Source organism: Amblyomma americanum, chromosome 3 (assembly GCF_052857255.1).
Source record: "Amblyomma americanum isolate KBUSLIRL-KWMA chromosome 3, ASM5285725v1, whole genome shotgun sequence".
NCBI classification, from domain to species: domain Eukaryota; kingdom Metazoa; phylum Arthropoda; class Arachnida; order Ixodida; family Ixodidae; genus Amblyomma; species Amblyomma americanum.
The window spans coordinates 175297590-175323456 of record NC_135499.1 but is presented as its reverse complement, the minus strand read 5'-3'; the positions used below and the strand labels follow the sequence as shown (position 1 = coordinate 175323456).

General features: G+C 52.9%; 1 protein-coding gene across 1 annotated transcript in view; it reads right to left on the bottom strand.

The window, feature by feature from the left end:
- ClC-a (chloride channel protein 2) overlaps positions 1 to 25867 on the bottom strand; it is an 87854-nt gene that overhangs the window by 29125 nt on the left and 32862 nt on the right. Inside the window, exon 2 of the mRNA XM_077658866.1 lies at positions 7108 to 7258. Coding sequence (XP_077514992.1) covers positions 7108 to 7258 — 151 coding nt within the window. The remainder of the gene's footprint in view (positions 1 to 7107; positions 7259 to 25867) is intronic.

The window sequence follows — 25867 nt, the reverse complement described above, 5'->3', positions numbered from 1 at the left end:
AAAGCTTCGCTCCTACAGACGCTTGGCTGCACAGACCACAGCGTTTTGGTAGAGCGCCCGTCCTAACCATTGCCTATTTTTCTTCAGCGCTGTGGAACTACCAACTTATGAGTCTGGCTTGCCTTCTTCCTCCTCTCATTCCATTAAACAAGCTAACCAATTCCCGACTTTCTGTGAGCCCATAACAGTGCCCCGTTCCTCATGCCTCTAACCCCAACTCACTTCCAATCTTCCTGTAAAAGCGTCATTAGGAGCGCTCTATTTCTGTCATTTATTCAAACAAACTCCCCCTTTGCCCATCCCAGGCGAGACCACATGCATTCCGCTGGGCGCGGATCGGAGCTAACAGCTGTGCGCGCCAGTTATTGCGCGTCGCCCAGCCCCACCGTGACGTCGCGGGCTGCACCTGTGGCGGCAGCGGCCGTGGGGAAACAATGCGCGCCTGTACGCACACACACGCACGCACACGCGGCGGGAATGCGCGCATCCTGGCACTGCGAAAGCGCATTCCGGCCTCACGCGCGAGCAACACGGCCGCTGCTTCGTTCCGGCCATTGTGGCGGCGACCCGTGTCGGGAAGGTGCGCGCGCGGCCGGGGCTCATACGCTCAGCACCGAACGACGCAGTAGGTGCTCGGCGCATTGCCGGCGCGTAAAGTGGCGGCACGGCGCAATGAACGGAGCGGTGCGCGTGAAATGCCGTTGTGCGTACACGGACAGTCCGAGTTGTCGACGCATACTGCGTGTATGCGATGAGCCGGGACAGACTCCTCTCGTCCCGCCCGTACGTGCAAGAGAGCAGAGTAACCATTCCTGTCCTCAGTGGGAGACTATCGGAACTTCACCGATCCAGCGACGACAGGGTTCAATAAATCTGCAGAGAAACGAACATACGAAAACTCTTTCTTCGAAGCATGCGAATAACTATACTGTGTAACGCAACGATGACTGTGCGGGTAACTGCAAAACACAACAATAGTGCGATGTCGAACCCAACCTGAAATCGGCTGTTGCCGTTAACCCGCCGCGGTGGCTCAGTGGTTAGGGCGCTCGCCTACTGATCCGGAGTTCCCGGGTTCGAACCCGACCGCGGCGGCTGCGCTTTTATGGAGGCAAAACGCTAAGGCGCCCGCGTGCTGTGCGATGTCAGTGCACGTTAAAGATCCCCAGGTGGTCGAAATTATTCCGGAGCCCTCCACTACGGCACCTATTTCTTCTTTCACTACTCCCCCCTTTATCCCTTCCCTTACGGCGCTGTTCAGGTGTCCGCCGATATATGAGACAGATACTGCGCCATTTCCTTCCTCCAAAAACCAATTAATATAATTACGGTTGCCGTTCCACTTTTTTTTTCTCCTCTCTTGAGAAGAGTGCCTTTTGCCCACTGCGCCCTCCGAATCTCACAGCTTGTCAATGGGTAATCACTCCCTTAGTTCAAATCGATCAGCTTGGACAGTTGAACCCATCTCGTAAGAATGGGCAAATGGGAACGGGGTTGTTCTCTCTCACCCAAGCGCATCTCTCCCCAGAGACAGCGTCGTCCTCTGTGCAGCTGCAGGGAAGTCAGTCGCAGCGCGCCACTTCTATACAGCAGAGCATAGCCCATATATAGAGCACACGTAGCGCGCAAAGACGAACGGACCGTCGCGCGAAAGACGACACCGCGTCGGCCGTTGCGTCGGGAGCGCGCGCGTTCGCGTGCTGCAACCGGCGTCGAGGCGACGAAGCCGCCCCGAGACGTTATACTCGCTGCACGGCGTACAGCTTCCCGCAGGATCGGCTGTACACTGAGAACCGGTTTACAAAGGCCACATGGGATGACAGCGCACGGGAGCACGAGCAAGTTCCCCCACCAGGAGGAGTGAGCGAACCTTCCCGCTAAAAAGTCGCGATTGCGAGCAGGTGCTGCGACACGTTGGCGTGTGAAATATTAGAAGCTCCTCACATTTATATGAAAAGGCGCGATGCCTTCGTTAGTGATACATCCGCTTCTTGGTTTAGCTCAGATATTGACCTCAAGACGAAATGGTTTGGTTTATGGTTTATGGGGGTTCTGACGTCCCAAAGCGAATAAGGCTATAAGAGAGGCTATGAGGGATGGCGTAGTGAAGGGCTCCAGGAATTCCGACTACCTGGGGTCCTTTAACGTGCACTGCCATCGCACAGTACACGGGCCTCTAGAATTTCGCCTCCATCAAAATTCGACCGCCGCGGCCGGGATCGAACCCGCGTCTTTCGGACCAGCAGCCGAGCGCCATAACCACTCGGCCACCGCGGCGGCTCAAGACGAACTGCCGAGCTATTTGGTTCCACACGCTTCAATTCACCACAGTGCACAAAAAACGAAACACGGACGGAGAGAAAGACACCACAAAGCACTTAGGAGTTAAGCTTTTGTGGTGTTTTCTTTTAGATGTCCACGTGCTTGATTCGGGTTATTTCTCTGAGGCGCGTGGAGCGCGTGTTCAAGCTTAACTTAGATGCGCGGTGTCCTAAGCGTAAGGTTAGCGTCTGTGTTGCGTCTGTGTAGACCAGACCATCCGTCTCGTCCACCGGATCACCTCCAGGAATCGAGGGCTTCGAGAGCACGAAACCGTGCGCCTCGTACAAGCCTCCGTACTAAGTTCCCTCGCGTACTCCCTCCCGTGCCTCACCCTTCCGACAGGGGACCTCGATATGATAGGCAGCCTCATTCGCAAAACTTACAAAGCCATCATACGCCTGCCTCCCAGCACCTCCGCACAAGACTTCAGGCACTAGGCCTGTACAACACGGCGGAGGAACTCCCAGAAGCCCACTTAGTGGGCTGATATGAGCGCCTCTCACGCCCGACGACGGGCCGCCACATCCTGTGCCTTGCAGGCGTCCATTAAGAGTCCCTCTTTTCCCCAAAAGCCTGGCTTCCCCCTTCAATTCACCAATGCCTTGACATTCGCCCCCTTCCCCATAACATGCACCGTGTTTTTCACAGTGGTCGGCGGCGGATAAGGGCGCATGCTTTACACAAACGCAACGGTAATAACCAGGAGGTAGCCAACATGGATGCCGACGAGTGTCGCCACCGAGACGCATTTGCGCACGTGATTTCGGGTCGTACCGACTGCCCGTCCTCCTCCGCCTTCGTCATGACCGTCTCCCCCGATGTCGCCAAGGAGGCGGCCATCGTGTTAGCCATACCCTCGTCCAACCCAACCCCCAAAATCATTATCAGCGGCTACAAAAACCGCTGTCAATAAAGGCTGGATCTCTCCCATCACCCTCTGTCTCCTAGAATCTAAACCCTCCCCTTCCCCCTCCCCACCACCACCACCCACTGCGTCTAGCTGTTCCAGACTCCCCCACACTCCTCCTTCCAAGGGAAAGAGGGGCCCACTCATGCCCGATGCATTACAATCCGGGCGGGGCCCAGCCCTCATCGCCACCACGGAGCGAGGTCAGCGAGGGGCCGGTTGACCATCTACCACGAAATCACCCAATACTAACGATTTGACCGCCGCCTTTACCCACCGACCGGCAGGTGCCCATCCCGAACGCATGAAATCTGGCACTGCAGGTCCAAAAGCACGCATTCCCCCAATACCGCAGTTCACTCCCATACCTACCCCACCCTCTACTCTCCCAGCTGCAGATTCTGCGGCGGGCACGCTTCCGTATCCCATATGTCGGCCTGCCCATAACCCCTTTTCCCTTAATCACTACTGAGGAACAGTGGAAAACCGCGCTGCGCAGCTCCGATCCAGGCCTTCAGGCTCCGTTCGTCCAAGGGGCTGACTGGATGGCCGAAGCGCATAAACTCTTAGCCATCCGGCGAGGTTGACCTGCTGCGTTATGGGGGGTTGCGCCCCTCCCACTCAATTAGAGTTTATTGTCGGTTTGTAGCGCCTCTACCCCCTGAGCCATCTTATGCGTTCATCTTTTACGCTCTGGCATTTAGCCTTTAGAAAAATAAAAGCCTATGAATCCAGCCAGCACAACTAGTCTTGATAAGCAATGTTTTATATAAACTCGGTCATTTTCCCGCGGCTATGCAGTTAAGCTCACCGTTTTCCCCCCTCTTTATTTCCCTCTTTTTCTGCGATGAACACTGGTCGAGACGTGCACTTTGCAAATCGAGAACTGCCCTCCTTCCCAAACGCGCCCTCCCATGAATCGCTGACCTAAAATAAAAAAAAAAACTTAAAGAACCATCGCGAAAGCCTACTGAACGTGGACAAACACTCCTGTAAGAAGCGGCCCTACAGTACAGCTCCCGGTAGAACCACCCCCTGTACAGCCTCGGAACGTACGACGGCGTGGAGCTAGAGACCGCACCTGAGTCCGGATGCGCGGCCTCCCGACAACCCGGCGCAACCGTCTGCCCGTGAGCCTCCGCAGCGAATGCGTTAGCACGCACGCACCCAACAGCGACACACACACGCACAGCGGTGCGCGCGGTCGAGCGGCAAGCCGCGACCCGGCTGCAGCAGCGCGCAATGCTGCGAGCTGGCAGCCCTAAAAGCGAGTAAACGCGGCCGGCTGCCACCGGCGTCCGCCGGAGCAGTCACGCTCCGGCGCCTCGGCGCGTTCCACCTGATACGCGCCTCGCAGCCTTCCGAAAGGGCCACCCGCGCCGAGGTCCCATGCGCGACACGAACGACAGAATCGCGAATCGATACGCGCAATCCGCAGCCTTCCCGTCGCAGGCGACACGGCCGTGGATTCGCGTTGCTCAAAGGCTACGCACTCTAGGCCAGAAATGGGCAAAACGTCGTTCTGTTTGAGCGTTCCGCTTGAACGCGATTCATAGCTGTAAATAGTGCCCCCAACAGTTATCCTGTCCTGCTGTACTTTTTTTTTTTTCACCCTTCCTATGTCTCCCCCACGTGACTCTTATTCGAAAGGCGGTATTGATGCTCGTGCTGAATGCGGCGACTTAAGCTGCAGCCAGGCGTTTTTGTGTGAATTCTTTGTGCGTGTTCTTTGTATATACTGACAAATCATCGCCGAGACTTATTGGTACGCCCTTCAGAGCCTGAGTAAGGAGTAAGTCTGAATAAGGTGCGAGTGTCAATGAAGCGTTTGTTTGTGCTCTGTTTTTTGCTTCTTTTTGTTCTTTCTGGTGCCCTCTTCAAGACCTTGCTGCTAACTTGCTCCTTGTAGAGTGCTGATAGAACCTGTTTTCTTTCGAATTTGGCAATGCGATTTAAGAACATTCAAGTAAAAGTTAAGCATATGTTGTTGGTTTCCTGGGCATTTCAGAAAGAATTATCATAGCGGTTACGCGTAACAATAAGAATACCTTTCGTGTTCAGATTTGCATAACCTAAATCACGCTGCAACGTATTTTGCATGCATTGATACGCAGAAAACAGAGCTAACGTGGGTGTATTGTTTTTCTATGTGTCTCAATAGATAATCAATAGAATGGCAATGCAACGAGAATTTAACAAGATGTTAATAAAAACGAAACTAAATATTTCATACAGCTCAACAAAGACTCAATACGTTTTAACTGTCATTCGCTTGTATATCAATAAAAAACACAATAGCTGCTACTGAGTAATATCAACGGATTCGCAAAAGAGGGCAAAAATTTTTTTGTAAGTGTATATGTTCCCACCAGGCAGCCTTTCCGAAAGCCAGCTTGGCCCGCAGGCTGATTGAAGTGTTACCTGCTATGGTTCTACTAGCAGTTACCTATAATAAGCGTCTCGTAGTCAGTGAACAATAAAATAGAAGGCAATAGACAGTAAAGTAATCATTCTTTTTTTTTTCTTGCGGCCCTTGACAATGCCCTCACCATGGATGTAAAAAAAAAAAATTACCACGCCGTTTCGCGTTCGACCGCTGGCGCACTGGGACCCCACTCCTAACCCTCTAAATTGCTTGCTGCAGTCGGGAAACGCTGCCAGCCAACGCTTGAAAAATGGCTGGGGCGACGACACGGGGCTTTTGGCAAGTTCACAGACGTCGCCAAAGCGGTTAACGCCTGTCGCGCAATATTTCCGCCGCGCCGACTAAGCGAGCATGATTAACTGCCGTCATTCCCAAAGAGAGGAGGAGGCGGGAACAAGGCCAGCGGAACGTCATCGTCGCCAGCTCGAAAGTCGATCCCGCCTCGTGCACACGGCTTCTCCGTTCCGTCGCAATCCAGACCCATGCAGTACACACACACGACGTGTGCTGCGTCCAATCAAGGCCACTTCCATGATTTCCCGCCCCGTCACCATTGCAGGGCGCGAAAAAGTCGCACCTTTATACACAAGGTCGGCATGGGTACGTACGGCGCGAGAGAGCGCACTATAATATAACGCATTGGCGGATCGCCCTTGGGGGTCTCCGCTTGGGCGGCTTTGCATCTGAATCAATCGTTATCCCCGTGCACGCATCATTCACGACACTGCGCCGCCTCTCGGCTTAGATTTTTTTTCCTCCCTCATTTTTCTATCCGGTACCATTCTTTTTGCTTTTTGTTTTTCTAATGCGAAGGAAAACGCAGCGCGTATAACAACCGTGCCTGCTTCTCCGCTTGGTCGTAGACACGTGTTACCCCCAAGAACTGGGCCTATATACAGCGCGGAACACTACAGCGCCCCCTTGAATTCTCCCACCATGTTGGGCTCATATAACCCACATTACTGCAGTTCTCTGGGTCACCTACGCCAAACTTCGATGCACACGCTCAGTAAAATTATTTTCCTCTAACCTATTTCTCAAAGCATGTCACCCGAATACAAATAAAGCATACAGTATAGGTTCGATCGATACTGGCGCCGTGCTTTCGCCCCATACTGCTTTCTTGCAGATGAACTACACTTTGCGACCTTAATTTCGTGCGCCTCTCGGGGCTCTACGTGTCATCCTGCCGCAGTGTCCTTGCTGTCACTCCCCCTCACATTGACAATCGAGAGGGATTATAGCATCGTTATTGTGGTTAACCACCGCCTATCACACCATGACTGCTGTCAAGATGACAGCTGTCACAATCACTGCGGCCGGATCAGCCAGGGTGTGCACCAAAAGAGCCGAGCGTAAAGGCTGTGAGACGGGCACGGCAGTAGAAACAAAGAGCACGTGCTTTAGCGAGACAGAAGAGAGGAATAAGAGTGAGAGAGATAAGGCCACCCACCGAAGCACTTTCGCTGCCACTCAGGCCGGTAGGGCTTGAGTTCCTTTTGGTCGAGCTTCTCCTCCTTCTTGCGCAGCTTCTCTAAGGTCTTTAGCCGAAGCGCCTCGGACTTGGCGAAGGCTCCCAGGTCCTCCTTGTACTGGCCGAACATCTGCGACAGCCCACGGCAGAGGCACACGCGGGCCGGTTACAAGCGGCCACCGCGGACGTACACGCAAGGCCAGGCAGGTGTGTATCGCGCAGTCACTGAACCAGGTCCAGCCGTGATTATGTATCTCCCACTCGCCGTGTACTGGGCAGCAGGGGCGCTAAAATAGACAACACTCCTGCCGCTTAGTATAAAAATCCCTAGTTTCCTTACCCGTTTGTGCGCGTTCGCACACTACACAGTGCAGAATACAAACAGCAGCGAAACTTGCACGACATACAAAGTCATGCCTCCAAATCTGCTTTGTTCGAATTTTGTTTTAAACTTCCCGACACATTCACCCGAGTCCCGAGGAGCCTGGTTCAGGGCCTGCACGATGACATCTCTGAAGGCAGGTTTTTATACAGCGTATCGATCAAGCGTATAGCGAGCAGTGAGCACGTGCATCTCGGAATGGAAACAACTTTGCGCGTTTACACTTCGGCCAGAAACGAAGCGCTGCAAACGCAATTTCGTCGGCGCAAATGCGCTTTAATTCCGGCCCAACATGCATGCGCTGAAAATTCGCAGCTTCGTGCGCGCTGTTCCAGGTAAACGTGCTCATCAGGAAAAACGAAACGAAGAAATGCAGCTGAGCATTTTTTCTCTTAGTCTCGACTCTCGATGCAGTGCAATGAAAGTTTGACAGCTGCAACTACAGTGAAGGCCGCCTGGCCTTAAGCTGACCTTAAGGTGTAGCTCGCGCTTACTCATATCCAATCACAGCGACGTAGAGGAATGCATTCTAACCTACGGCCACAAAGTAACTAGACCATACAACACCAAGTTCTAGTTATTTTAACTTGTTCTCCGCTTATTCCAGGAACTATCCGAAGAAAACATTCACCGCTCAGATATTTAATAAATATGGATGTTCTAAATGCAACCACAGTCCCCGCCGCTAGCATATCGGCACTGAGTTTATTTAGATCTCATCTTCTGAGTTACCTGGAGCAGCAACTACACAGAGGAACGAATTTTCCTTTTCAGGTTCAAGAACATTCAGCAAGTTTGTTTTTTTCGTGAGACCACAGGTTCTATAACGTCTCGCGTGTATATACAGAGACTCAAAACGCAGGCATCCTTCGCATGCAAAAAGCAGCAGACAAGTCGATAATGCTGGATTTCCATCACATCGCCGCTGCCTTCTACTCACCCATGGTCCAAGGGCTCATCGGGACGGTCAAAGGCCCGCACACGTAGGTAGGCCAGCAGGCAACGACACCGGTATGGCAGTCCGCGCAGCAGCGGTTTAGAAGAGCCACACTGGCTGTCTTCGAAGTAGTGCGGTCCATTCTGCCCACGCCCACCTCCGTTGACTGGAGTAGCGAAGCATGGGTGCAACCTTAACGCAGCTTTTAAGTGAGCTGTGCACAACGGAACAGAGACCTCTCACAGGCTAAATAAACGAGAAAACACGTGTGGGTCCAAGGCAGTCATGTGTGAGGTGCTTTCTTCACGGATCATGCGAAAGAATATCGCGACGCGTCAGCGAAATTAATGCACCTAGTTAAGGCATCTCCTTACGGTCGTCGTTAAGTACGAACCGCCGGCCCAGAGATACTTCGAAGATGTGTAGTCCAATAATTACTAATTCGCTACGTTGAAACGCAGTCCCGTGTGTCTATACGAGACTGCGTTTGAATAAAGCGCGATGACACAAGCAACACGCTCTTGCCTCGGGAGTTGCCCGCACGAACTTACTCAAGCGGAAACGGCAGCAGCGTTCATAGACTCGGTAGCAAACGGAAGTCTGGGCTGAATTCGCTGATAGATCAGCGGGACAATTTACCATGTACAATTGGAAAAAAAGTATCTAGAGTCGCAGACAAAAGGAGACAGCTTCATTATTAGCCGCCGGATCGATATCACGCCTGTGGATGTGAAAGCCGAAGTGACTTCTTTAATCTTTGGTAGTGAGATGATGTGATAGCTGACAAAACGTGTCGCTTCTGGGCCTAAATCGTTTTCCGAACATCCTAGAGACCCCGACGGTATGCATGCAAGTAGTTTAATCGCCAACTTTCGGCATGAGTAGTTGAAAAGTGCACGCTACACTGTATTTCTCCGCTTACTCTGTTCATAAACCAGCTCTTCAGCCCTTGTCGAATATTCCGGAGCCCTCCACTACGGCACCTCTTTCTTCCTTTCTTCTTTCACTCCCTCCTTTATCCCTTCCATCACGGCGCGGTTCAGGTGTCCGCCGATATGCGAGACAGATACTGCACCATTTCCTCCCCCCCCCCCCCCCCCCAAAAAAAAAAAATCTTTGCCTGCCGCAAGGTTTTGGCGTAAACAGAGTTCAAGCTTCCGGCCAAAAATGTCTCCTTCTCTCCTGAGGAAACAACCGTCGGGACAGCTTCGACTTTTCTGAGAACATATCATTGAGAATGACGGCAATACTATATCATCTAACCACACAATGTTAGAAAAAATTCCCACCAAGCAGCAATACAGGCCGAAACGAGTCCAGAAACGGGTTTGGGATGTTCTCTGACTATACCGGTAACCTATAATAAGCACATTATTGCAGTCCCGTGCTGCTGATCACCAGTACCAGGCGCGCAAAGTCAAAGTCAAATTCAGCCCTCCCGACCAGCCTGTCGGCTGTCCCATGCGCTTCCCTGCACAACACTCGAGCCTCCCGGAAATGCGCAGCTTACGAGACGAACAGAAAACAGGGGAAGAAAGGAATAATGAAAATGAAAGTCCTCGTGTTTGTCCGCACCGCATTCGGGACATAACACCCTGTAGTCAAGAATTTCTAATTTGTAGTGACAGAACCTAATCAGTACCGTATCATGGCGCCGAATTATCTAATTAGTCTCGATTCCCCACCGAATCTTTATGAAACTAAACCTGCATCCTCACAGCCTTTCTTCTTGCAGAAAATTTGCCCCGGTTGGCCCTTCCACACAAAATTTATCGCCTTAGTCAACAATCGAAGGAAACGTACCAAGCCCTCGTAACCATCGCCGAGCACTGATCATCACCACAAGGAAGCATATCTTCCTTTCCGCCACACATCTCTGTTTTTCAATTCCTTCGTTTCGATTACGACGGTGGAGCACTCCGGTTTATAATAGATCACCTGGAGTTCTTTAACTTGACCTGACGTCGCACGGCACAGGGACAGCACAGGGACAGCACAGCATGGGATGCCCATGCGTGGGTAAATATTTAGTAAATATTTCCCCGAGCACGCACATCCCAAGCGCGAGGCACTGCAGCGCTGCCTCGCGACCTGGCCGCATCCCATGAACTTTTGCTGCCGAGTGTACCAGACTAGTGGCGACTGCCTCCATTTCTATATTCTCGTTTTTATTTCTGCAGCCACTCCCCTTTGAAACATCTTGGAGCGCACACGATACCATAACAAATAAATAAACGCGCCTTCGAAAATATCCATGTCACCGTCGTGGCGGCCGCCTCTGTCGCCCGCCTGAGGCAGAGTAGGCGATATGCCCTCACGTGAACACGTGTGCACGTACAGTTGAGCGAATGCAGCGAGCACAGGAGGAGGGGCAACGCCGGAGTAGAACTTCTCAAGCTTACGCGCCTTGCCGACAGCCACGCGAAATCGCGATCGCGCAGCCAACTATGGCGAGGAAAATCGACAATCCGCTTGGATGACCTTGACGCGCGTCAAAATAGAGAAATGGAAGCTTTTTTTGCAGCCGTTCAATGTCATACAGCCTGTTAGACAGAAGTACGCTTCAAGTGCTGCTTGTCTGAAGAAGCGGATAGCAGCCGGATGGAGATTCTCGCGACTTGTGCGGCACGAGTGCAGGAGTGGTTACAATGCGTTGCAAGCAACAATTGTTACAATCATGGTCGTACTATGATGACGCACTATCCGACTTGGTTAGCTGTTTTCTTGGTATGTTGCCACTTACTAAAGATCACTTATCAAAATTATGAGCAAAACTGAAGGCAATTGATTTCATGTCCCAAAATATGCTGTAACAGTATTTTTTCCTCCAGAAAAATTATCCAAAAAGAAGCCACAATTAACAAACTTTTTGTTACTGAATAGGTCCATGTCTTTTAGAATTTGAACATAAAAAATACAGCTATAATATTAGCCCCAGTTCTGACAAAAAAAAATGAAATACGGAAGCGACGATCCCTATACATATATACGGTTGCGTGCCCATCGCAGTCTAGGTAGTCAGAAGTCCACCTGCAACAGTGTAGACACTGTGTTACCCTTCTGCGGACATCAGCCAGAGAGACTTCTTTGGCATACGACTCCTTGAAAGCTAGCAGCAATAAACGAAACTGCACAAAAGACCCTCAAACATAAGGCATTCGTGCCTATAAGAAATGCTTTTACGATGGCCATCCATCGAAGCTAAATTGGTCAGGACCCTCTCAGCAGCTGCCCTAAGCATAAATGCGACACCCCCTCCTGTTTTGTGGCTCAGCAGGTTATCTCTGTAACACTCGCACTCTGCACGCGATGCTAAAATCGCCAGCGTTGACACAGCTCTATGATAAGCTGCCGTCATATAATGAAGGGAGGGATCCGCAAAGCTGTCCGAACGTGCTCGTGATCGGGAAGCGGGCCGGTGCCCTGGCCATTATCGTGCATCCTTGCAAGGTTATCGTGACCAACCTGCACACGGTATAGGCAGTGGGGTCACAAGCGTTCTTCGCGCAGAATTGTGGCTCTAATGGATCCCTGATAAGCTGACGCTGCGGCTTCAACGCCGCTCGGCTCTTAACGGGACAAGTATACAGGGTCGTGCTCAGTATAACCTGCAAGAAAAAAAGTAGCTCAGTTCATAAACCAACGCCGGCGTATGGAGGTGCGGAAGAGTTGCTAATTTAGCTGCGAGTAGAGACAGCGCGGCTCCAGTAGTGTTCCAGCTTTTTTTAATTTAGTATTACAGCTTTTGTTACTTTGTTTGCTGCTGTGTATCACGATGCAATGTACGTTTGTTATGAGTGAGGCGCAGTACGGTCGCCGCCCGAGCGTTACAGGTTATGCATCAGTTCAACACAAACAGAAAAAAAAATAATAACGGTCGATTTGTGTATATACACGGGGGAACTTAATTTTCATTGAATAAAGAAGATTTTACTATACTACTACTACTACTACTACTACTACTACTATAGTTATATTTAGGATATATACACAACCGGGTGGGCAGCCTGCTACATAGCAGGCTCCGGAAGAACACACAGTGGCTAAATGCGGGGAATGGCTACTACACGTGCTAGCGCACTAAACAGCGAAATTAGACTGCGACTGGTGGGTTTGAGGTGAAGTGCTCGTGCTCATCAGGCTTGGTGGTTTATGCAGCTTAACTCACAAACAAAAACTGTCTTCAGAAACCAGCAGCAGCTGGACGCGCCAGGCGTCGCTTTCGTCTGCTGCGCAGTGCGCCCTTCCGGCGCACAGCGGCGCGCGCGACGTCTGTAGTTGGGAGGCAGCAAAACGTGCGCAGCAGTGCAGAGCAGTTATTGCGGCGGCAGACAATAACGGTGCTATCTCGCGTACACAGCCGCGGTGCATACCAAGTGAGCTAGTTCCTTGCGCAGGGACAGACGAGGGAAGGGGGCAAAGCACGAAGACGGCTGTGTCTCAGGAGGGGCCTCCCTTTTATCGCCGGCGCATCGAAACGGAGCCAAGGTCGGCCGTCGATTCCCCCGGGGGTGACCTCTGTGACGGAATGGCCATCGATATATACATACGCGCTAGCGTACAACTGAGCCGTCGGCCGCGCTGCAGCAGCAGCACTCACGCCGCCTCTTTGGCCCCAAAACTCGGTTGTGCCGGTGCTGCAGACCAATCATGGCGTCCATACGTACTGCGCTGCGATGCCAAGACGACATAAAACCTGAGGCAGCACTGGCAGGGCTGACACTCTTCTCTCAACGATGTTTGACGTAGTGCTCGTAAAAAAGAAAAAAAAGAAAAGGTTTTGTGACTGCGTGCGCGCGTGTGTGTGTGTGTGGGGGGGGGGGGGGGGGAGGAGGAGGAGGAAATGGAACATGTATCCTAATAGTAAAAAAACACCTAGCAATAATGCATCTATCATAGGTGGAGACTGCGTCAGCCTCCAGCGAAGCTCTGCCCACATTCACGGCTCTCACACACTGTTCCTCGGCGACAAGGAAGTACGTACTCTTTGCTAAAGCTTTTCTTCCCTAGAACAAAGAGTGATTATGAGATATAAATTATAAGGGCGAAAGTTCTGACGCCCTTGGCCTGGTTAATGCAGTAGAACATTAGGGCCATAAGCTGCTGTAGCCAATTTTTTTTTCTTGACTAAGATATATTCAGGTAAATTCTGTCAATTTATACGTAGGCTCTACGGTCCCCGGCAGTAACATGTGGCACAGCAAAAAGTATTTAAAAAAAAAACAAGGCAACAGTGCACGGCGTCCTGTATGTTGTGGCTGAAGAGAGCTCTAAACAAACCGGCTGTGTGCCTCGTCGCAGCCATGGACATCGAACCCTAAAAGTTAGTGCGACTCCACCGCCGCACACACTGCTGTGTGTGTGTGTAGAACTCCGGACGCTACCCGCAGTACCGTAGCTTTTCTTTCTAGTCGTTTCGCAACAGTAGCGAATGTTTCTTCGCCCCCTTTGTTTTCTTGTTCTTCCCTTCTATTCTTTGTCTCTGTGTTTTCCGTAGACCTTCTTCCCTGCTCACTCAATCTCACCTCCGCCGAGGCATGCACACACGTTGTGGCCCTTCAGGAGTACCGTCATCAGTTAGCATCTACAGTCTCGTTCCTTGATTTCTCGTTTTTTTCTGTATCCACAACTACGTCAATGGTATTTTAGCCCCTGTTAGCTGTGTAAACAAGTGAAACGGTGCTTATAGCCAAGCGGCACTGCTTGTGCGTGTCACCCAGGATTGTGCATGGGTTCAGGTGCTGCCCGAAAACCTTCGCGTATACTGCGTTCACCAGGAGTCATTCAGCGCATATGTTGCCTCCGTTGTGGCCAACAGTGAAGATGCTACGCCAATATTCAGGGGATAGTCTGCTTCCTCACGGCACTCCGTGCATTGTCACGCTCAGGATCATGAGAACCGGCCAACACCATTGGCTGGAATGGAGTCCTTTGACGGGGAAAAGCCGATTTTTTTTCTTGGCTCGAATCCGACTATAGCCATAGATAGCACCGTTCGCATCAGTGGTAGCGCTCGCGACCTAACGCAGCAAAAAAAATAAAAAAAGGAAGAAAGAAAGCGTTGCCGCGCACCGTCGTGTCTTCTTCGAGTACAGCAGTTGCCATAAGTTGCCACAAGACAGCGATGGTGACTACAGCGCCGACGGAGAACATTTCGAGAAAAGACTACCCGGTACGCGCTTCCGCTGCCGGTAGAAGACTGCCCTCTTCCCTCAGCTCCAGTAGTTCCACGACCACAACAGCACGATGGGAAAAGAGGGGCGGAGAGGCGCGGCGACTACTCCGACCACGCGGGAATTTCCGGGCCACCGCGTTTGACTGGCGCCGAATGCACACTTCACACGAGGAGATGTATGCGTGCTCGGAGCGTGCGGGGGCCAAGCGCCGCTGAGTGAGACCGCAGCGGGAGCCGCGCAATAAAAGCCTCGCGTCGTCCGCGGACAAGGGGCGAGCTGCGCGTTTCCTCTTCTTCAAGCGGCAAGGCTTCCCACAGCGGTGACAGTCGTAACAAGGGTATGCCGCTCGCTCTTGTTATCGGCAAGGCGCGTCGACAACGGCCGGCCACTGCTCCGCTCCCACAGCAACGCACTCGGCGGCTCTCTTTTTCTGGGTCGCGGACACACGTAGACAACCGACAGGAAGGAGGAGGAGGAGGGTGGTGTGAGGGACACGCCTTTGCGCCTCGGGGTCCCGCGCGGCGCAATCTGCGCGACTCTGCGGACGTCGGCGCGAGCGTCACTCGAGATTCCCACTGACGGACCGAGCAGAAACCGCAGGCCATGGATAGAGAGCAGCGGTGCGGCCGCCAGAGTGTGCCAGCTCGGGCGCACGTCATCCCGAGGGGATCGGTCAGGGAGGGCACCGGAAACTCTTCCAAGGAGTTAGTCGCGTGTTTACCGAGGTACGCGTGCGTTGCGCGGTGGGCACTCGAAGGGATGGGGACGGGGAGGAGGAGGAGGCCAAACACTCGAAAACACGTCGACCCTATCGGGGTGTTGTTAGAAGCTTTCGTTATCCGCACGTTCGTTCGTTTGTTTGTTTCTTTCTTTAGCAGGACTGCCTTCTGTACTTGGGGGGATTGTCAGAGGTCGGAGCTCATTTTTACTTTTCGCGCTCTTATTTACCTGCATATATTTACGCATTTCTGCGCGCAGAAAGCACAACTAACCGCGGACGGCGAGCGGCTCCCGCGAGGAAGTTTTTATACGTACACGAGCCCTCCTGCACTGGACAGCATTTACTGCCGACGAACGAAGGGTGTGAACAAGGAGAAAACTATGTCAAAGTTAGCGCCGGTGCTGTGCGGCTCTGTTGCTGTATATTTTGTCGTTTGATGCGCTCTACGGTTGTTTCTTCAGGAGAGTTAACAATCTTCCGTCAACCACACCGCGCAGTTAAGGTTTACCTGAAGCTCTAATATCTCTGTAGCGACCAGGTCGCCACAAGAACAGTCTGTGCGGTGTCTGGCGTACACATAATGGCCGGCACATTTGCGTTCACAAACATGGCGTTGTGAAGATAGTGCACAAACCCCAGCAAGCACAGCCAAGCCCCCTCCCCCTTGTCAACAGCATTCGCATGTTTTGGTTCACAGACTGGTCGCGCGACTCGCGGAGTTGAACCGAACCGATCATATCAGTTGCATCTAGGATCGGTTAGGTCATGTAGTTATGAAACAAAGGTAACGTGCGGTAAGCTTTACTCCAGGCGGACGCCTGAACCACGCCGTAGCGGAAGGGATAGCAGTAGTAGTAGTAGAAGCAAACTCGGGTCATAACGCGTCAAACACAAGGTGATATATATGGGTGAGAATTTCTTTTTTCCTCCATACGTTTATCTGATATGTATCATGTATGTGGACGCGGTAACTAGTCAAGCTGCTATTCAGCAACTTTTTCTCTCTTCCCTCCCATACTTTGAAGAAACATGAAATAAAATGCATCTGTAAATGGACATAAGCATTATGTCTAAAACGCCCACTGGCTAAAATTTGGCGGGAGCTTTGAAGGGAGAGCAGTAAAGCATTGTCGCATATAACGATTTTGACATTATACGACTGACAACGTATAAGGAGCCTTGCGTGGGATGCATATTTCCAGTAGCGTAACTATGCACGGCACCATTACAGCGTAACTATATAGAACCGCTAGAAGCACCAACGCAGCTACTTCCGGCTGCTTCTCCGCCTTGGCCAGCCCAGTTGGCCACCAGGCGTAAAGAGAGAACGCTCCGCTGAGGCATACGCAAACCCTTTCCAGGGCACGGCGAAAGTGTAAGAAGAAAATGAGCGGTGCAGAAGCGACGGGGACGGAAATAGGCCACACAGCTATGCAGGACATTCGCACGAGCAATGCGACCGCGGAAGACCATCGCTGTCCGTGTCACTGCCGGTGCAGTTGTGCAGCCGCCGCGCATGTCCGGCGGCGCGAGTCATTAGATCCTGCCCGTGTACGATAAAAAATTAAAAGAAACCGCCAACTGAGCCACTATAGGCATGGGGTTGCATTTCCAGCACGTGTTGATGCTCGTCGCGATCCTGAAGTTGCGCTTCCAGTGGCGGTTAATCGTTACGCGGAATGTGCAGCCTTACCGCCGAGTATAGCGGCAGGCACTGTCACATCCTGTACACAGCAACGCCTGGCGGGAAAATCTCGCAGGTGCCGGTCCGAGGAACTTTGTCGCCAAAAAAATCTTCATCTAAATTCCGACCTCCCTTGGACAGACCGAATCTAGCACGCAACTAAAGGAGAATCGGAAAAAGGAGGCTTCCGTCTTCTTCAAAAATTTCTTCCAGACTATATGACCCATGGACTCCAGATGGCGACAGCAGCAGTTCATGAATAACTGTGAAGACTGTGCGCATGCCGACGTAGATCTGTCAGGTCACCGATCTGTGCCGCAAATTGCTCGATTTTAATCCAAGTGTCGCTACAGTGGAGCAACAAATAGGTGACAAGCTGCAAGGCTAACACCACCAGTAGCTAACAAAAACCTCTAGCTCTCGCGGCAATGCGGCTAAAATCGGCCTGAATGCGGGCCTTTGAGTAAATAAGTCAATAGACAGAATAAGCCCTGCATGCTAAGACAGCTGACGCATCACGAAGAACAAAGAGAGAGAGCCACGAAGCTTTCATTTTGCAGCTTGCTCCATGCCTGGTATAGTTGAATTCGTCAGCAGTCAGTTTTTATTTATTTCGTTACTTATTTTACCACGCGGCGCCAAAGAATAAGGTGCGCATTAGAAGTTTGCGGGTACAGGGGGAGGCGGCCTTCGTACTGCAGTGTCCGTAGGTGGGCCGATGGTCATGGTTATTACAAAACAGTGTCTAATAACAGTACATTAGTGGAATTAACGACCCTGTTACCCTTCCCACTTAACCACAGGGCAGCTCCGCATCTACAGACATCGCTCTATCAAGGCTGTACTCGTGTTTCGCATCGTTGTCGAGCGGGCTATACGACTGTCGTCTATGCGCACGGCTGAGGTGGCGGCAGACAAGATCATTCTACGGTCTTTGTACAGTCAGGAATGCGAACTTGTTCCCAGCAAACGCGCCTTCGTTCGGCCGAGCCTCACAGCGCGCTCTGTTCGAGGCGAGACACGCGGTTTCAGGTTCTGGTATCATTACGCGGGACGCGCACGCTTGCAATCTGTCGCACAGCGGCATCGCGTCCACGTCATGCACAGAGTGAGGCAGAAGAAGCGACAAGTATGTGCAGGAGGTGGAGACGAACACACGCAAAAGAAAGCAAGCAACCGTATATGCAGACCTGCATTCCTTCGCCCTTGTTGACGGAAGCATAATGACGTAAACAGCGGGTGCACGGTGTATAAAGCAGACGCGAAAAGGGCTTCATTTTCCCGCTCGGACGCCGCGCCGCCTTCGGGTCGATCCGCCCAATCAATGCACGGTTTTCCCCTCGGCTCCGGCGGAGCGGTCTTCGTCATCGACATCAAGCAGGAGTTCGAAAGAACGCGCCGTCCGCTGACCCACCGTCGACATTCGTCGGTGTCGGAGAAGGAGTCCGCGCGGCCCCTCCTCCAGCACGCACGCACAGAGGACACCGGGTGTCGCAACGACATCCAAGAAGGTTAATCGACACAAACGAGGCAGCATCCAGGCAATTGGGGGCTGTCCGCGCTGGTGCGCCAGCGGCAATCGTTTCCGCTGTGCCCGCAGACGCGGGGAGGAAACAGGAATTGCGTAGAAGGGTTGGATGCTTGCAGTGGGTGTTCATGCCTGGCAGCTAGGATACGCGGAGTGGTCGTTCCCGCGAAATTACAGCGGCAGCGGCGGCGCGGTCAATCGGCGTCGTGACCTCTGAACTACTGTTGTTGACGCAGTTGCGGCGGCAGCTGTATAACCTGTGTACAGTCGGGCTCCTTTTACAACTCCTTACTGCTTTTTACAGGTTTTTGTACACAGAAATAACGAGCCACTCACTGTACGACAGGCGCCAGAGTCGACTCAGTGCGCACAGTCGGGAACAGAAGTCTCTAGACCGCATGCGCCCGTAAACGAAGACGATAGCTCAGTTATCAGCCGCCGGATCAAGACCACAGTGTGAAGCTGAAAGAATCCTTTTCTCTCGCCTCCACGAGTGTGGTCTCCAGTCGATGACTAATAAAAGAGCTACCAGCTTCGTTTAGGATGAAGGCGATCCAGAGACTTTTGTCCGTGACTGTACATTCAAGCGGAAAACCCGTAAGGTGGATAATTCACACAAGACGGACCGAAACGCAGATCTCGAGGACCGTCCTCGAGATCTGCGGTCACCGCGGTTCGGAACCGCGGTGACCACGGACGAACCAAGTCTCTTAGTTAAACTTGTTCACTTAGGGAAACTTGGTGACTGAGAGAAACTCGGTACTTAGAGAAAGGTGTACTTAGAGCAAGTTGGTACATAGAGAAACTTCGTACTTAGAGGAACTTAGTATTGAGAAACTTGGTACTGAGAGAAAGTGGTCACTTAGAGAAAGTGGTCACTCAGAGAAAACTGGTACATAGAGAAAGCTGGTGCACGCATGCATTCACTTGGTTTGACGCCACGGACTCGGGCCGAGCAACTCGCGTCTGCGGGACAGGAAAAGGAGGGCGCTTTTTCGCTTTGGGATCTGCTGTTTTCATCCGCCGTGTGAATCTTTTCAGCACACAGAAGGCCCACCGCCACGGTGGCTCAGTGGTTAGTTAGGGCGCTCGTCTACTAGTAGCTCCGGAGTTCCCGGGTTCGAACCCGACCGCGGCGGCTGCGTTTATATGGAGGAAAAACGCTAAGGGCCCCGTGTGCTGCGCGATGTCAGTGCACGTTAAAGATCTCCAGTGGTCGAAATTATTCCGGAGCCCTCCACTACAGCACCTCTTTTCTTCCCTTGTTCCTTCACTCCCTCCTTTATACCTTCCCTTACGGCGCGGTTCAGGTGTTCAAGGATATATGAGACAGATACTGCGCATTTCCTTTCCCCAAAAACCAATTATTATCACTATTATACAGAAGGCCCCCTGACTTGACGCGACGGATTCGTCCGCGACCTCATCCGTCGTGTGAATCTACCTACAGCACGCAAAACTCTGCTTACAATTATTTTTTTTTTCTTTATTACAAAGGCTGGAACTAAAATCTCCCAGCACTTAAGCGCTGAATGCAATTCGACATGCCTTCTTATTTTCCTTGGAAGGCGAGATTTAGTACTTGTTTGCTAGGAGAGTACAAGAAAATGCTGGCGATCCGCGAACAAATGAAAACACTATGGTACATTCAAGATATGAATAGCTGACACACCTTGTAAATGCGCGTACACTTTTCTACACCCCTTGTTGAAGCTCTGACCAAGAACCGGGTAAGTGAGCGAGGACATTAAAAGATCACTGTGTCCAATAGGATCACGCCGTTACACACTGGAACGAGTTAAAAGTAAAGTCTAAAATAAATAAAGCGTAAGCGATAATTACCTTTCTTTGTTACCATTAAGAGACAGTTAACGTCGATAGTTGCGTATAACTGGATGGCACTGACTGGAAACTCACTTATAGCATTTAGAAAAAGACAAACGCGAGAAATGAGCCTAGGAGACACGCTACAGTCTGACTAGCACAGGACGTACTCAGGTCGACTATAGTCGGATATAACTCTAGAATGAAGCCGCAGGTACCCTCAAATATCCCTTCCAGCCAATGGCGTCGACGGATTCTTCCCCTTTTCCCCTTGGTTGATCCCTTTGGGCCTACTAGCTTGAAATCACAAGGGGTGGCAAATAAAACGGGAATAGCCACGGCTTAATCGGGTTAACCACGGCGTCATGAAAATCGGTAAACGTCATTGGCTGGAGGGCATCCTTTGAGGGGCACCTGCCGCTTCGTTCTTGAGTTGTATCCGACCTTACAGTCTACACGGTGCTGTGCATGCATCGTTACCAGCCTCGCGGCCCTTCCTCGGCAAGCTTGTGAGCCAACTGCACCGCACGTAACAGTTGAAAGGGACCCGCACCATACGAGGCCGGTCAAGCTCATTATACACACGCTACGCGAAGTAACGAGCCGACGGTGTCGAAACGGCGCCTCCGTACAGGGACACATCGCCTGGACAGTGCGCACAATTAAGGCGACCAAATACGAAAGCCCGCCTATTGCGTCCGCCAGACATCGCCGGACAGAGAACTACGGCAGCGTGTCACAGGCGCCAAGGACCGTCAACATAAAGGAGACGGATGGCCGGGACCTCAAGCAGCGCGTCCACATAATGATGGAGGAGGCGTGACGCCACTTTCGTCTCGCGCCGTAACAGGACGCGGCGTCTGCATCCTCGGGCAGGACAGCAGCGCGCCGTTCACCCGCTTTCGCCAGAGAAAGCAATGAGTGTGCGTGTGTGTGTGTGTGTGTGGGGGGGGGGGGGGTGCTCAGGTGCCAGCAGAGTAATTAAACATCGCGTGTTTTGTCGGCTTGCCAGCACAGACGCCGACAGTCGCCTTCACCTCCGGGCCAATCAAGGACTGGCAGCCACCAATTGCATGTCAGAGGACGGCGCCTGCGAACGTCTGTCTGCGGTCGCTCTCCCGCGGGATGCGTATGTTCGCGCGAAACGAGCGTTGATGGCTGAAAACGCCGACGGCATCGTGCTTAGTTCGAGTACGTAAGTCCTTGTTCACCACCGCATGCGGCAGCGTGTGTACGCACGGCTCTTAATGAACTTCGCAAGAAGAATTCTCAGAGTACCGCCGCAGTAAGCCAGTGAGCTTTTGCGCACGTATTTATCCTAAGTATCGTGACCTGAGACAAATAGAGACTCGCAAAGAGGGACATCAATGTTACATATCGTTTCTTGCGTTCATTGTCGGCGCTTTTTTTTTCCCTGTAGTTGTCTGTGGCAGCAAAACTTAGTTAAAAAGTGCGCCGAACAACTATCTCAGTAACAAGACCTTCGAGGTCTCGGTGCTGGGCTCGAGCACTTCGTAAGCAAGCGCCACTAAGTAAGTACAAGAGAGCCGGAGCACGCGCTTTATCTGAGGTACTCCCAAAAACAAGAAGCAAAAAGTCTCAAACCACGTGTTCTCACGCGGACCGATCACAGTAGTTCGCTTTCTCGACGCAGAGGTGTCACGTGATCCTTCATACAGCGTCACAACGACTGCAGCGCCGCCGCCTCCAGTGGCAGAGCTCCTCGGAGAGGAGAAAAAATACAATAGAGAATGAGCGCGACGTCATGCGGGCGAGCTCGCAATCCAAGCTCTCTAGAAGCCATTTCCTTTCTTTATCTCCGTGGACGCCAATTGGGGTGCACGTTACCGCAGTAACGATAAGCTCTGGGCAGCATAAGCTACCAAGTGCTGTCGCGTGGCTGCTTTCTTTTCTTTTATTTCTTTACGAGCCAACTTGAAACCTTTCACGAGCTGCTTCTTTCCTCCATTACCGGTGGGCTGTTTCAAGCCGTGTCCAGGCGCAATCACGCCACGAGGAGCCGAGTGCAATGGCACAGCCACGGTCCTTCGGAGCACCCGTGCACGTACTCACGCGGCGTCGTGAGCCGCGAAGCGCCGAGCAAGAAAGCCCTGCGCGGCAGACAGCACCGCGACGGAGACCCAGCGGTCGGGACGACGACGATGCCGGGTCGTCGCCGTCTACAAAGCGCCGCATCAACCCGGATTCTTTTGCGCTGCTGACGCAAGCAGCCCCGGCACGTGCCACCGACGGCACGCGAGGGCTCTCTTCGGGCCTCCTCCTGCCCCGGCGCAGCTTTAAAGCGCACGCGACTGCGCTCCGCCGCCGGCTCCTGCATTTGCATACACAGGCCCATGCGCGGCGCCGCGGGTGGGCGTGTAGGCAGATTTGCGCGAAGAGAGGCTCCATCGCCTTCCACGTGCGTCGACTCAGTTGCGTGGCGCTGGTGGGTACACGTGGACAACGTGCGGCGCCCGGAGAGACGGTCGGGAGGAATCGCTCTCGCACCTGATCGCGCGTGTATATGATTTCACGTCAGAAAGAGGCTGCGGGTCGCATAACAGGTCAGGCGGAGCTAAGGGCAAAAAGGCTCGTTCTACGAAAATAACAATAAAACAAAAAAACGAGTACTTAAGTTTAACACTCAACTGAGCTTCCACGCTCCTAAAACGACATACCTGTCTGAAATGGCGATTGCAGAGGGAATAAATGCATCTTATTCTGACCTGCAAGAGTGTCTAACATAACTTTTTCTACACAGACTAAGTATTCCCCCCCCCCCACCCCCCCCCCCCCCCCCCCCCCCCCCCGCGAACCTCGACAAAGGGACAGGGGAACAGTCGTCGATGCAGTAGACAAAGCGCAAAGAGGCAGGCGCTCCCATGGCCAGCGAGGATACCGGAATCATCTGCATAATCACTCGCTCCGTTATAGCTCAGGCTCCTTCCGCCGGCAGTCCATGACCTGCATCTATGTAGCTCCAACAGCACACTCTCTCTCCTAGAGCGCGCGTCGTGCGGTCCCCCTTTCCGCTGCGACTCGGGTACCGTGCAGAGCATATACGGCGGGGTGTTCGGTACAAGGATGTCTTCAAAAATAAAAAGTGTCCCCATCTGCGCCACTACACTATTACCGGAGGAACATGCAGAACAACGGGGCGAGGCAGTCGAGCTCTCGGTGAGCTCCTGCACTGCACAAGCGCAAGATGGGAACGAGCGAAGGCACGACGCCGTGCGCGCACTGCGACGACTACGGGTCTTCGGAGAGCAATCCCCTTTCGGAGCCGTTGCGGCGATGGCTCCTCCGTTCGGGCCGTTTCCCAGAAAAAGTGACACACGCTCCGGCTCTCGTTGCGCGATGGCGGAGGCCGGCGCGTCACACGCGTGGCGTAATGCCACGAAGGGGAGGTCCGTGCGTGCACGAACGATGCGCGGTGACGCAAGTGCGATTGGCGGTGGTGCGCGCGCCTCTCGTACGGGCGTCTCGCTTCCTGTGGCTAATGCGGCAAAAGCTGTACTACACGAGAGCGACGTGACGACGCCTTCCACGGGTGCGCGCTGTTGTCATGCGCGCGCTCACGAGCGCAAACTACTCGGGTCTGAAAGCCATCGTATCACGCTAGCACTCCTACCCTCCGCTGCTCAGTTCCAGAGAGGTGTCGACAGACTGTAATAACGGGTATTCACGCGACGTCAGGGGCCTATGGTAAACTAAAAGGTGCCGCTCTTCCAGACTCGCCTTCCCCCTCACCCTCAAAAGAGTTCGCTGGCAGGCTGGTTATGGGGGCCCTTCTGCCCTCGAATACCAAATACAATACAGTCGAACCTCGTTATAACGAAGTTGGAGTGCCCCGGCGATTACTTCGTTATAGCCCACGTTGACCAAGCTTCAAAGGGGAATCATCATTCCTTCGTTATACCCATTATTTCGTTATAAACAGTTTCGTTATCACGAGTTCCGACTATATCGTATCGAACTTGAAGACAGAATAGGTGAGCCACCAAGGAACTGACTACGTGCCACTCGCAGGCCAAGGAATTGCGTGACACTGCGCGCGCGAGAACAGCACTTGCCTGTGTAAGGAAACCAGATGTAAAGAAACGGGGCGCAAACGTCGAAAAGGAAAGCCGGGACGGCGAAGAAACGGTGTGTCAGCTAGAAACTGCGGCCATCGACACCGAGCGGCCTGATCTACAAAGCTCGGGCCTCCGAGCGGACACCTTTGCCTACTACCCGCTGGCGCCGATGCCGCGCCTCCCCACCTTTGAGTACGTGCGGAGGTCGGGCGCGATAAGACTTCCGGCGGACATCGAGCGGCGTAAAAAGGACAGTTCACGCAGGCAGCACAAAATGAAGAATCGTCGGAAGAAGACGTGTGTACACTTGCCCCCAGAAAATTCCTCCTTGCTTTCGTTATCTTCCTTTAGTCTTGTCCCCGTGTGATTAATCCGCTTTTATTCAAACCCCACAAAGTTTAAGAGAAGTTATTTCAGTGCGGTATTTTTCACTACAAAGAAACTGCAGGCTGACCATTGCTGAGCAGCCGGTAGATGGCCGGCCACAAATAGGCTATGCTAGGTTAGCGCACATACCAACGAAAGAACGCGACAACTGTCTGTTTGGGATAGTTTGGGCGGACACTGAATCTCTCCAAGAGAGAAGCGATATAGACGGACTGAAAATGCGAACAGAACCTCGGACACTGAACACACAGGTAAGGTTAACACAGCGGTGGTTTTTAAAAGTTGCCAGGCTACTCTCACAGTCCCGCTCACACTGGAGGTAACCGGGGAAGGGTTTCTTTCAAAGCCCCACTGCGCGCCTCCTCCAGCCGCCGTGGCGTCTGCCACAAAGCACCACCTTCCGATTTGGTGGTGGTGGTTGGTACTATGAGTTGTTCTTGGGGGGGGGGGGGGGGGATACTGGTCTCCACGTATGTTGGCCATTTTGTGGCGTCACTCTTGGGGACCAAGGGTGGAGGGAGGGGATGGGAGGGGGAGTAAAGTGGTCGCCTGCACGCGAACCATGCATCGAACGGCGAAAGTGAGGAGAAACGGGTCCGCCCCCTCCTCCTCCGCCCAACAGCAAAGCAGCATCAACACCGGCCGCGCTACGCACCTCGCGCGTCGCGCCTAGGGGCCGGCGGCGAGAGCGAAAGTGTTCGCGGCGTCAACGGCACGGCGCCGCCGACCGGTGCAGTCGGCCAGCGAGACAAAAGGACCGGCGGCGGGAGTCTGCCGCTGGTGCCTCGCGGCGGGCGGCGCTGAAGCCAGACAGCCCAGCGGCGGCGACAACACTGCAGGAAAAACCAGTTTCCTGAGCACCGCCGCCCCCCGCGGGAAGACCCGCAGCGGGCGCTCCTCGGAGCAGCTAGACTACTGCACGCACCGGCCGAGATGGACGCCCTGTGCGAGTGGGAAGACCGCCAACTTTTGGCCCCGATCACGCTTCTGCACTTGCCTCTGCTTCGAGTCGTGGAAAGACAGC